The sequence below is a fragment of the Myripristis murdjan genome, chromosome 14 (genome assembly GCF_902150065.1).
Source record: "Myripristis murdjan chromosome 14, fMyrMur1.1, whole genome shotgun sequence".
Classification (NCBI taxonomy): domain Eukaryota; kingdom Metazoa; phylum Chordata; class Actinopteri; order Holocentriformes; family Holocentridae; genus Myripristis; species Myripristis murdjan.
Genome location: NC_043993.1, coordinates 10479393 through 10492348, shown reverse-complemented (window position 1 = coordinate 10492348; position 12956 = coordinate 10479393). Strand labels below are relative to the sequence as shown.

Here is a 12956-nt window from a genome sequence, read left to right as displayed (position 1 = left end):
TCTCTTGTTGTCCCTCTTTTCTTACTCTGCTCCATTTGAGTTCTTCTAGGGATGTAAATAAGCCAGGCATTCCCTCACAAGAAAAAGACGATGTCTCAAAAAGACATCTGAGAGGCTCATGGTTTCAGCAAAAGTCTTTGGATCTTGGCCCCTATTGTGTGGATAATGTTGCAGTGTGAGCAGTCCTCTGACAAGGAAGATGTATACAAAGTGTAGCCTTAAGCTAGTAAATGGCTCTCTGCAGTGCTTCTCATGGGTACTGCTTCTCAAACTTCTGAATTCGGATGCCTAAATGCAATATTTATTAACTGGCAAGGAGGGGAGGAACAATCAGAATACGCAATAAATTCCATCAGTAGACAATAAATAAATAAAATGTTAGCAAATGCAAACTACCACTCATTATCTTTTTGTGTCCATGGAGTCTCACATCCTCAGACCTACTGAATGAAGATCTCAGAAGAAAACAAGACAAAACAAGAAATCTCTGTTGTTGTTGGGTGAACAGACTAACAAACCCTGTCAGCTTGCAGGTGATAGCTGAGGCATCCTAGGTGTGTCAAACCTAAACTCAGGCACGCATATGTCCTGTGAAGACAAACAGCAGTTGTGTGTTTAAAAGGTCAACCATCTTCCTAAATGCCTGCCCCTCTTCTGCAGAAGAGATCTTTTTTCTCATTCTTTGACTCTGAGCTGTTTGGGAGGAATTCATATTTATACTATGAATTTGTCGTAAATAAGAGTGACTTTAAAAATACAAGAAAACTGTTTCACTTCACTACATATGGTGCAAAATATTTTTGCAAATTATTTTGGGAGCCCAGGAGGCCTATGTAATTTATGCAAATAAACATTTCATTAAAAAAAAAAAAAAAAAAAAAAATGAAGAGTTTGAGAAATGCTGTCCAGTAGGTTTTTTTTCAGCAATGACTGAGAGATTTATGTTCCTTTCTCAACCAGACAGACAGGAAAGCCTGATAAAACCTAAAGAACTTGAGCTGTGGAGAGAGGTGAAGGTTTTGAAAAGCTTCAAAACAGCTGCAGAGTGCCCAGACTTTCCCCCTGGACAGGTAAGCTCACACTACTTCACTATTAAATTATGCTCTGTAACTGCAATGGACTACAGTGCTTTTTTCTTTCCTATTTGATCTAATTCATTTCACTGTTTCCCCCTTCTATTTAACAGTGTCTTCAGTCTTGTTTTTATTTATTTTAAAACTTGTGTAAAGCTTAGCTGATCAAACAGTAACATATGTAACCCTTAATTCACTCAACTAGCAGTCAATTATGTCAATTTGTTGAGTCAATTAAGTGTTTCTTAACTGAGTCAACTAATATGGGTGTTAATAACCCACATTTTTCACGCACACACCACTACAATTTGATTTATTCACAAGACTTGCAAGTCATACACCATTAGTGCTGGAATTAGAGACTTTTACCAGAGACAGGAGTGTGGAATGGAAGCCTGTTTCCTCCACATGAAAACATTTAAAATGGCTACACTGTGACTTTAAAAAAAAAATAATAATAATATCTCATAAATCTCACAATGTTTTTTTTTTTTTTTTGATGTGGCAGAACTAGGTTTCCTGCTTTGATATGGTCATATTTTGATTTTTAAATAACTGGTTTGTCATGGCAAGCAAGTTTTCATCCACTGTTTCAGGTGTGAAATAACTATTACCAAAGAAAAAGCCAATTCCCATACACACCTTTTCTGCATTGATTTATCAAGGGAGTTGGTTGATGATTCACATGCAAAAATCTTTCTCAAGACAGTCTTGAGAAAACTTCTTGCCCCTTTGAATAAATCAGTGCAGAGGTGAACAACTGAGTTCAGGAATGGGCTTTTTTTCCCTTTGGAATTGGATTTTCTGGGGCTTTGATTCCCTGCACCAGGGACAAAGCAAATGGTGTGCATGTTGCCGTCTACTCATCATGAAATACCTATTATGCAGGCAACTCATATGATTTGATAGCAAAATGTTAAGGTCAAAAATGTATCCTCTAATTAATCAAACTTACAAAATCAGATCTGTTCCATGTGTTTTAGAAGACAGGAGATTTCATTTACTTGTAGACATCTCTGTGATTTGTCATTTTGGTGCCATTATTTGAGGTGTACAGTGCATTTCTATGCAAGTGTGAAGTCACTCCGGCATATAAATAATTAATCATAAAGGGCGCCATGTTAGGATGACCCACTGAACCATATCTTCTCTTCCAGTGTGTGTAGGAGTGTGTGTTTGTGAGCGAGCAAGTCTTTGTGTTTCTCTCTCTCTTTCTCTCTCACTCTCTAGGTTGGAGTTACTCTCTTTGAAGAAGACAGGCTGATATGCTGATTTATGTCTGTACGGGGTGTGTGTGTGCGTGTGTGTGTGTGTATGCACGTGTGTGCGTGAGTGTGTGTGAGCGCGTGTGCATCCATATGTGTCTGATTGCTGTAAACAACATGCTTTCATTGGCGTCAGACATCTGTGTCTGTGTGTGTCTGTGCACGCTGAGGTGCATCCACCCTTTGCATTTGCATGTGTCCATGCTGTATTAGCGGAGAGGTTGGGGGGGGCAGAGAAAAGTCTCAGATGGAGGAGAACTACAACAGTTATCTCTACCACACAGCTTCTGGCTGAGCCATTTGACTGCTGGTTTATCTGCTCCGACACACAGCCTCTCAGTGGGGAAGTGTCACCCCACCCCCTCCACCTCCGCCTCCTGCTCGCTCCTGCTGACTCCCTCTCTTTCACCCTCTCCCACCCTCCCTCACCCCTCCACACACAAACACACACACACACACACACACACACACACACACATTCACACACATACAGACAAACCCCTGGCAGAGAGAAGAAAAAGAGCAGTGTAGCTTCCAGTCATGGAGCAGATGACAGTCACAGACCAGTAAGTGTTTCTTTGTCCTTAATACTATACAGTGTTGTCACAGCTGTACACAATGGAGCTACACTGCATGGCTCACTTATCTTATTTTAAATTTCTATGCTCCTTTCTTGTTGGGAAAAAAAAAAAATCACATTTCTAAAATTCTTCCTCATCTCTTACTTCTTTACCCAGAGCCTCTCTATGATAAATGATCGTTCTGGGGACACAAGGGCATTTCTTCATCTCGTGTAGGAGCAGCTGTAACCATTTTGTTCCTCACAGTTCAAAATGAAACTTATTCTGATGCCGCACTCATTGCAGGAGGCGCTTGCTAAATTCCTAAAACTGATTAATGCAAATGTAACACATATTTTACTAGTGGTACAATTTCTTTCTGTAATTATTGGTGTGTTGCTGTATAAACCTCACAGTGTAGGCTGGGTGAATACAATAAAAAAAAAAAAGAGTTGCTCCATGAAAATGAAATTAGCTGAATGAATTAAACTGAACTGAAGTGAATTGAGCAGTTCAGTGTAACATTACAGACCGCTTGCAGGAAGAGAAGAGTGTGTTTTTAGGGCTAAATTCAGACTAATTTGGGGAACCATGTCTTTTAATACTTTTAATAATACTTAATTTAATCAGCAGCTGACAAAAAAACAGGGAGAGATTATTGTCTAACAATCTAAACAAAGCGCTTCTCTCATTTCAACAAAATCTAATTTCAGACCGGCGGTTACCAAAACCTTAGCATCAGTGTTTAAAAAGAAGGAAGTAGGGGGTTTAACCAACGAAAGCGCTGATAAGTCGAAGGCGGAGAACATCCCCATGGAGAAAGAACCGGTTCTCACACAGCCTGGCCTCGGCGTCACCACGACAACCATCACCACCATCACCCAGACGGGAGGAGACTGGACCACCGGCCTGTTTGACATCTGTGCAGACAAGACCACATGTAATACACAAGCACCAGCAAACTGTGTCTCCATAGCCGCAACACACAACTCCACCTCCTCTGATATCTCTCCTCTTTATACAATATTCACAGCTGTCAGCTTATTAATTCTGCACCCCCAACTTCCTCTAATGATCACCATTAATCATCAACTTTCGTTATTTGTTCACACTCACATGAAGTATCGACTGACAGTAAAATGACTGACAGAAATGAAACATCTGTAAGGAGAATACACCTCAGAAGTTTGACTTACCATTGAATGCACAACTTAGTGGATCCAACACAGTTTTTTTATTCTATGGGGAAAAAAACACATGGTTTTCACTTTGTCATCCACGCGTGTGATTTAAGCTGCTGTATAAAACTTTATCTGCATATTGATCTCATAAATTGCCACTTTTTGAATAATTACTTCGCCAACAAATAGCTAACACTGCTGTGCACATTAAATATGTTGCTAGTTGTTGTGCAACTGTCTTTGCTCGATAAATTATCGCCTAGAATTACTCTTGCTGGCTGCTGAGCTATAAACAAATTACTGGTTAGCTAGCTTATTTATTTGTTGATTTATTTATTTATTTGTAATTTTTATTTTATTATTTTTATTTATTTATTTATTTATTTATTTTTAGCTTTGTTCAAGCAGAACAACAAAAGTTTTCAGGGGAAAAGAATCATTTCAACTTGAGTCACGTGCAACAGGTCATCACAGATAGATACTTCGTAGTAATTTTATTTTATTTTGTTTTTAATTAAAGGCCATAGAAATTAGATTTTCTTGTCTTCTTCTTCTTCTTCTTCTTCTTCTGCTTCTTCTAACATACAGACAAATGTCTAAATGTCAGCTTTTGTCAGGAGGAATTAGAAAACACTGATTTTCCTCTAAGACAATCTATTTTTTGATCCATAACAAATCAGAGACAAATGACAACGTGACTTCTTAGATCCAAACAGCCACAACAACTCTCACACACCGCCGTCTTGTTCCCGTGCTGGCAGGTATTATAGGAGCCTTCGTGCCGTGCTGTTTGGAAATGAGTTTAGCCCACCAGTATGGAGAGTGTAGCGGCCTGCCTTTCCTGCCTGGATCCACCTTCGCCATTCGATCTGGAATCAGGGAGCGGTACAAGATACGGGTGAGTGAGTCAACTCCTGTCCGAGGGCATTCGTGAAAGGCAAGTGAAGATGTGTGCAGTACAATAATACCAATAACGTGATGCATTGTTGATCCCCTTGCCCCAGGCTCAGCTACAGAGCAGCAGCCCTGCGGTTGCCATGAGGATCATTCTCTTGCTCGTGAGCACTCAGGCAAGGTGGAAGCTTGTAGACACAGGGGCTTGGACCTGGGTCCTCAGGCTTAAACATGCAGAACAGAACTGATTGTCTGCCTCTTACTATTGACAGCACTACCAACTAGGAGCATTTCTTTTTTTATGGTAACAGCCGGCACTTGTTCTTTTTCTTTCACTTTGCACTGTAATTGGAAACATGCCCTGGGTGTTTGGAAGAATCCAAAATATCTTCTTTTCATTGCAACACATATTCCATACCACTGTTGCCATTGCTGCTCTCTGCTGTTGTGTTGCATTTCCAGTGTGTGTGTGGTGTCACAAGAACTACAGTTCTCATCGTCTTACGTCTTTCAAACTACTCTGCCAGCTTTGCAGTGCGTGACAATGCTGCAGAAAAACTCCCACTGCTGCTCACAGATGCCATCACAGGCGTCAACCCCGAGCCAAGAGGGCTGTTTGTGTACTTGATGTATGTGCACCTGTTTGTTCGCACATGCATTCGCATGTTCAATTTGTGCATGTGTGAATATTTGCATTTTTGGGAGTATTTAGGTATGTGTCTGTCTGTCTGTCTGTCTGTCTGTCTGTGAGAAAGTTCATATTCATGTTCCTCCTGCATATGTGTTTTAGTGTGGCTTTTTGCATGTCTGTCATGAGTTTGTGCTTGTGTCTTCACAGGGTAATCTTTGTGAAGACTGGACTGCAACATGCTGCTGTTACCCTCTGGCTGTATGCCAGATGACCAGAGAGCTAAAGCGAAGGACGAAGAGTCAGATATACCAGGTTTCCACCGTCCTGGAGTGCTCCTGAGGAAACTCTGGAGAACAAATGAAGCTGAACCTTTACCATTCCATGCAAGATCCCAGAAGGACCAGCGGAGATTACCAGTATGAAGAGCATGAAGAATCAATACTACAAGGGCTGAACTACTTTGAAATGCACTTGGGGAGGTCTTGGATGTTAATTCAAGCCTACCCTCTACAATTCAAAGAAGGCTGGAAAGGATGAACCTTGATTGAGCATGAATAGCATGACGAATCAGACCAGCGTGGAGCACTGAGAGTTTTAACATACTAACTGAGGCCTACCTGTAGATTGATATAAGAGAATATAATGATGCTTTTCTTTTTTTATAGAAAGTATGCTGCCTCAATTATACGTTTTTTGATTAAAACAAACAAACAAACAAACAAACAAACAAAAAAAGTCATAGGAGCTACACTTAGTGCTCCTATAGGTAGAAGTGTCATAGAAACACCAGAAACTCCTGGAATGAACTGGAATTCAGTCTTGACCTAAATACACACTACTCCTGTCATGTAAACACTGACGTGTAAATGCCTTTTTTGTGCTGTGGTCATAATGAGAGTCAGTCAACTCAATATTAAAACAATATCTACAAATAAGACCACAAAGTCACAATCCTGCGTAGTTGTAATGTGTCATAAATTAAATGGCGCCAGTAAAGCATAGCCTCAAACTTTAGTTTCCTTAAAAGTGTGAAAAAATGTCACTTCAGTTTTATCTAAGCAGTCACTTGAGTTTTGCAAAGTCATGGCAGCATCAATGCGTTTGAGTATTGGTTTCTTTATCTTAGGGTGTAGGATAAAGCAAGTGTGAAAGTCTGCTCAGTATGTAAAACCACCTGTCTGATAACCCAGCATATAGTCGCTGTGTCACAGATTACAGTCCTCCTGCGCAACAGTTCAAGTACACTCTGACGATAATAAACCCAATTTACATATTTCTATTATTCTTTCATCCTTCTATTCCTTGGCTCACCCTCAGGCATTCAATCATATTATTAATCCAATACTGAGTGTGGTGGCTCCCTGAACCCAAAATGCCAACCAGCGTGAACTGTGCGGAAATGAAAATGTTATTTATACACAAAGCAGATGGGTCCTCAAAGGGCAAATATGTAATTTGTTAACTCTTACGGAAGTGGTCCCCTACCTGGCAGCTGCTTCGGTATCAAATAGCGAACAGGGAAAATGGGTTTGATGTGAAAAGGGAGAGATATGAATAACAATCCAAATATTTTACATACACTGCACACTGCACGGAAGAGTGTAATGAAAACGAAACCTTTTCCCCAATACGCTGAATTTTTATTAAAGCGCATTCACATGTAATTACGGGCTGGGTTCTTTCTTTTTTAACCCTTTGAACATCGATCCTTGTCACTGCACCAACATTGCACGGGGTCAATTACTGATTTATTAAGTATGAAGCAGCATTGTCCATTACGCAGACACGATCCGTGTGTGCGTGTGTGGAGGTACTTTGTCAGTATTAACATTTTCAAGACATTTTATTCCCAGTACCACAACACAGATGGTGTAAATAACATGCTTGCATTTACCTATACCTTCCTTTGCCTCAGAAAGGTCCTCCATAATTAAACATCTGTATAAGGACCTTATTCCCATGGCAACCACTTTGAACTTAATGTCACACTTGAGTGCAAATACAGCAAAGACAGGAATGTCTTTAAACTGTATTTTATGTCTTAAACTTTACTTATTTATTTATTTATTTATTTATTACTTAATTACTTACTTATTTAATTATTTGTTTATTGTCTGTTTATTGATTTTCCAGTTCCTGTTCCTACTTTTAACGACTGCTTTGGTGTGTGTGACTGGATGGAGGGAGGGATGTTCCTGTGTGTGTGTGTGTCATGCAGGTTCATTTAGTAAGTCAGAAAAGTTCATGCAGGCAAACCAGCTTGACCTGTATGAACATACTGATACTTGTGGAGCTGTGCTGGTCTAAATTGGGCAAAGCTCATGTTTTCTTGGTTTATCTCAGCAAGAGCTGCCATCTTAAGCCTGTCATTCCATAACCCTTCTCTAAAGATAATAATTTTGCTATGGCCCCACCCCTGATAGAAGTACCTTTTTCATGGTCATTAAAATGTGGAGATGAAGTGGGCCATGTTTGCCTTCTCTGTAAGGTTTAACCATTGCATAATAATGATTCTTTCTTCCTGGCCCCATATACTGTGGCCATCTGCCAGAATCTAGCCTGCAGCTACTTACCTAGTGAGCTATCTTCTCTGCTAAATTCAAGCGGCCACGGTTGTCCCTGAAATCATTAGGTCTCAATTATTTTCGTTACCTCTTGGGTCTGTCTGAAGTTTTCACTTGAAATAATGCTAGTTATGGCCTATTGACAATCGTCTAGGTAGATTTTCACACCCCAAGTGCAATGTAGCTTCAAAATGGCCTCTGTGGGAATAAGGTCAATCTCTTACTTAAGTCCTAATTAGATGTCCTGCTCTGGATGAATCCCTCCGCAGCTCAAGTGGTCTTAGCTTGCTGGAGACTTTTAGTGAGCAGAATCTGCTCTGAGCCAAGATGCCTTATGCCACCAGTAACGTCTTTCCCTCCGCATGCATTTACTTCAAACATTCATAGGAGCGATGAACAAAACGCATCAACTGAGCTGAAATTAGCAACAGTGGCCACATTTTACTGCTACGCCATCAAAAAGGACTGGCATATTTACACACTTTGTATAGATTTACATAAAGTTTTTTTTTCTGATTGTGAGGTCAGTTTCCCCACTCTCAACCTCACTGATAAGATCAACAAGGGACTCATGGACAGTGTCAAAGGGTCTTTAAACAGTATATATCCATGATAATATATGGCTAAATAATGTTACATGGCAAAATATGAAAACTATCAAATGAATGCCATGACCTCAAGGTGCACCAATCCATATGCTTAAACCTGTGCTCACTGTCCATACTTCCACATTTGCTGTAGAGCCTCTAGCTACCCACATGCATGGCATGGCCTTACGTCATCTTTAGCAGACACAGCTCTGTGTCTGGACCATTGGGGGGCAGTGTTGCTCCAAAACTGTACCCCTGCTGTCTGCTGTTTCATTCTGTAGTTGGTTGGTGGGGTTAAATTAGTCTTAAGTGCTGATCGGGGGTCAGGGCTGTAATTTCCACAGCAACAGCACAGGTCAAGATTTGGAACAGAGAAGCTCATCCTAACTCAGCAATCGGACAGGGCTTTTGTCAGGAAGTTGTCTCTGCTGATGTTTTTTGATGCTGTTTCAGCATGAAGACAGTGCATCTCCCAAGATGCATCAGGTGTGCTGGCTGTTGTCGACAACAGCTCCCCGGGGAGGTGTGTGGGTGGAAATATGCGTCTACATGGAAGTGTGTTTGTTTTTGGTAGGTATAGTGAGGTTGGCTGGAATGGAGGAATGGTGCTGCAATACAGACCAGCTCTTTTGCATGAGTTTTGTTTATAGTTATCACAGAATACAGGTACATTAACACAGAGTAGGGCTATGTATGCCACACAAATATATTGTAGCATGCATGAAAAACATACATACAGAGAAAGATGCTTTGCAAAAAGATTGAACTAATTGTGAACCATTACCTTTACAGAGAAAGAAAATAAAAGAACAACATTGTCGTCGCAGATGGTTGTGTGTAAACCATAGACATCTTAGCTAACATTAAACTGCATCTTTACACCTAAGAGTCCATGTTTTCTTTCCTAACCTACTAGCTGCCTCGTCATCGAAATTGCATCACACATGAAACTCCATTAGCCGTGTACTCTACACACCAGCTAGCACGAGTCTCAATGCGGTGCCATGCCGATGCCCCATAATTTCAAAATCCCAATAGTCCAAAAAATGTCCCATTGGACTGAAAGCCTATTAGTCCGATGGCCTGTTATCCTGAAAACAAATGCCCAATGCTCCGAAAATACACACTCTGGAGCTGTGGGAATTCAATGACTGCCAGTTATGCTGAGTTTTACACCCGTCAAGAAAGGCATCCACCCCTGTTTACCCTAACCTTAACCTGAGGAACCCCCTGCCTAAACTTCATCAAATTTACAGAGCTGACATTTTTCAGACTAATGGACTTATGTTTCCAGTATGACAAGCTGTCAGACTATTTGGCTGATGGGCTAGAGGGCAAAATATCCCCAGTGTGACATTTTTCAGACTATTGGGGTTTTGTAATAATGGGCCTTTAAGCCCGTTAACATTAGTGTTTATTGTGTAATTATATGCCGTCTCTGGCTCCAAAAAGGAGACCTGCTCACCTCCTGGAGATGTGAACTTTAATAAAACAGGATAGAAAGGATCACATTTTGTCAGCAGTAGCTCTGTAACCTCTGTGCTTCCTCCTCATGGATGCAGTAAGATTTAGAAGTGCTTGCCATTGTATAAAAACGGGTTCCAGGCTTTGCAAAGAATGTCAGCATTTTCTCCAGGAAATAATGGAATCTGACATTCTCAGGCCTGTGTGGTGAGTCGGCCTTTTTAGGCCTCAGCTGCTGGCTTTTGTGAACCGACTTAGCAATGGTCTGCTCTGGGTGTAGAGTGCAAGCCTCCCTGCAGACCTATGATTTTACAGTTGTGTGCCATTGTCTTTGTTGTTCATTATTAAACAATACAGGAGGTAAGAGTTAATACCTTCCCTCTAATTCCACAGTGCAAACTGAAGAGCAATTAGCACCTCCTTAAGGCTCTTGATACATCTACTGTGTGCTGCAAATGTTCTGCGGAGCTCCTCAATTGCTTTGGCTAATGGCTTGTAAACAGTGTTAATTTCAGGACTGTAAGGATAGTCAAGGTCTGTATACACCAGAATGTGACAAGAGGGTCCCAGAGAATACTTTGAACATAGCGTTTTATAGACAATTATAGAATATTTCAGAAAAATGTGGAAAAAAAAAAAAAACTCCTCAGCTCCTCCCTGTCTCTTAGGATAGCAAAGTGAGTGGGGTTATATTGATTGGCCAGTGTGCTGAAAGTGAAAAAAAAAAAAAAAAAAAAAATTGAAACATTTTTTCCAAATGCAATGTTACACCTTTGAGCATTTCAACGCTATTTTGGGCATGAAACTCTCCCAGATGAGTCATCAGCACAAACAAATAGCAACCGCGCTGAAATAATGCAGGTTCTTGAAAAAAAAAAAAGTCAAAAGTACAAGACAACCACTGATCTGGAATACAATATAACATTGAATTCATTTGTATTTCTGTGTGTGATGTGACCCTGACTGCTCGCCAATCTTCCTCAACGCAAGCAAAGGTGAACTTTTATTTTGTGGCTTTAGCTTCTTCACCATTGTAGGGTGCTGTGGCTTTTAGTGCCATTTGTCATACCAAACTGACAGAAAAATGTGTTCTCAGAGGTGACGGCCATAATATGACCTTAGTATTGTTTATTTATCCAGGAGACTCCCTTGATTCTTTGAGTAATATTGCGAGAGAATTCTTCCAGAACCTGCGGCTCTGCTCAATTCACAACTCAATAGGTGCACTTGAAACATTTCCCTGGATGGCACCAGTGGGTGGGTCGGGCTCCTCACCTGTTTTCTGCGCACACATGCTCTGTCCCCTGATTTGATCAAAGTCAACGGTTCGAGGTGACATTAAAATCTGTGACTGTCCTCTTTTTGAATTGACCTCCAGGACAACTCAGACCACATGTAATGTAGTCCCTCTCTTTCTCTCTCTCTCTCTCCCTTCCTTCCCTGCCGCTGTCTCTTCATTCACCTCTCTTCCCTCCATCCCTCTAACTCTGCATGCACCTCTCCTTTTCACTCTGTCCTTCACTGTACTCCTGAACTCCATCCCTTTGTTTTGCCATTCACCTCCACTCCTTCCACTGTCCTTCACTTTTCTCTTCATCTCAATTTCCCCATGCACCTCCTCCTTTTTGTCTTTTCCTCATTCTGGTCTTTCCTCCTCCCCAATATTTCATCATTCACCTTCCTTTCTTCTCTCCTTTCCTCATTCCCTCAATTCTTTGTTTCCCTTTATCATTTTATTTCCTCATTGCCTCCGTTCCCTCCTCCCTCCTTCTTACCTCATCCTTCCTATTTTCCCATATGCAGGCATTTCTCATTCACTTCCTTTTTGCATCTTTTTCTCCTTCTTTCTGTTACTTCTCGTACTCCTCAGACTCCTCCTGCTTGTCCCGTTCCTGCAGAGCCAAACACATACGAATGAGGTGTGTGTGTGTGTGTGTGTGTGTGAGAATTGCAGAGAGACCTGCTAAGCTGGAGCAGTTGTCCCCCCTGGTGAATGTTCTATCCAGGACAACAAGCCACCACCTGGGGTTTACATAACACACACACACACACACACACACACATACACACACACACACACACACACACACACACACACACACACACACACACACGCGCGCGCACACACGCACGCACACACACACACACACACACACACACACACACACACACACAGAGACACATACGAACGCACATGAACACAAACTCACACTTTCTCTCCCTCTCATTAAATCACTTTCTCACAAACACACACACATCAGGAAGGGAGGGGTCATTCTGCCGCTGGTTAGCCCGCAGCTAGATGTCTTGGCAGTTTGTATAGTATTGTGTGTATGCATGTGTGTGTGTGTGTGTGCGTGTGTGTGCCTACTGTATATATATGTAATGATGGAGGCTTAGAATTTGTTGGCACCACTCTGCTTCTCAGTCTAAGCAGGCAGCTTTATAGATTTTTTGCCAAAGAGAGAGGGAGGGGGATTTCATTGTAGGAATGATTTCACTTAAAAAAAAAAAACAGTGTTATACAAAGGGATTACATTAGGGAGATTTGGTTGTTTTGGACTGAGATATTTCTAGTATTTGTTCCTCCTCCCAGCAGGACTTTGTTCTTCTCCTTTAAAGTGTTTATCCTAAAGCTTGTTGCATGAGACAAGAAAGGGGAGGATCCTCTCCCACGTTATAAGCTGTGGTGCACTGAGGTCATTCAACACTGGGGATCTGCAAACTAAAAAAA

The 12956-nt window shown here is 41.2% G+C and overlaps 1 protein-coding gene across 1 annotated transcript; it reads left to right on the top strand.

Annotated features, from left to right (window-relative positions):
* The first annotated feature begins 2842 nt into the window (after window positions 1-2842).
* Window positions 2843-6227, top strand: plac8l1 (PLAC8 like 1). The gene is made up of 4 exons (XM_030068763.1): window positions 2843-2904; window positions 3612-3838; window positions 4841-4977; window positions 5812-6227. The coding sequence occupies exons 1-4, from the start codon at window positions 2879-2881 to the stop codon at window positions 5941-5943; spliced, it is 522 nt and encodes a 173-aa protein (XP_029924623.1). The 5' UTR covers window positions 2843-2878; the 3' UTR covers window positions 5944-6227.
* Window positions 6228-12956: the final 6729 nt, after the last annotated feature.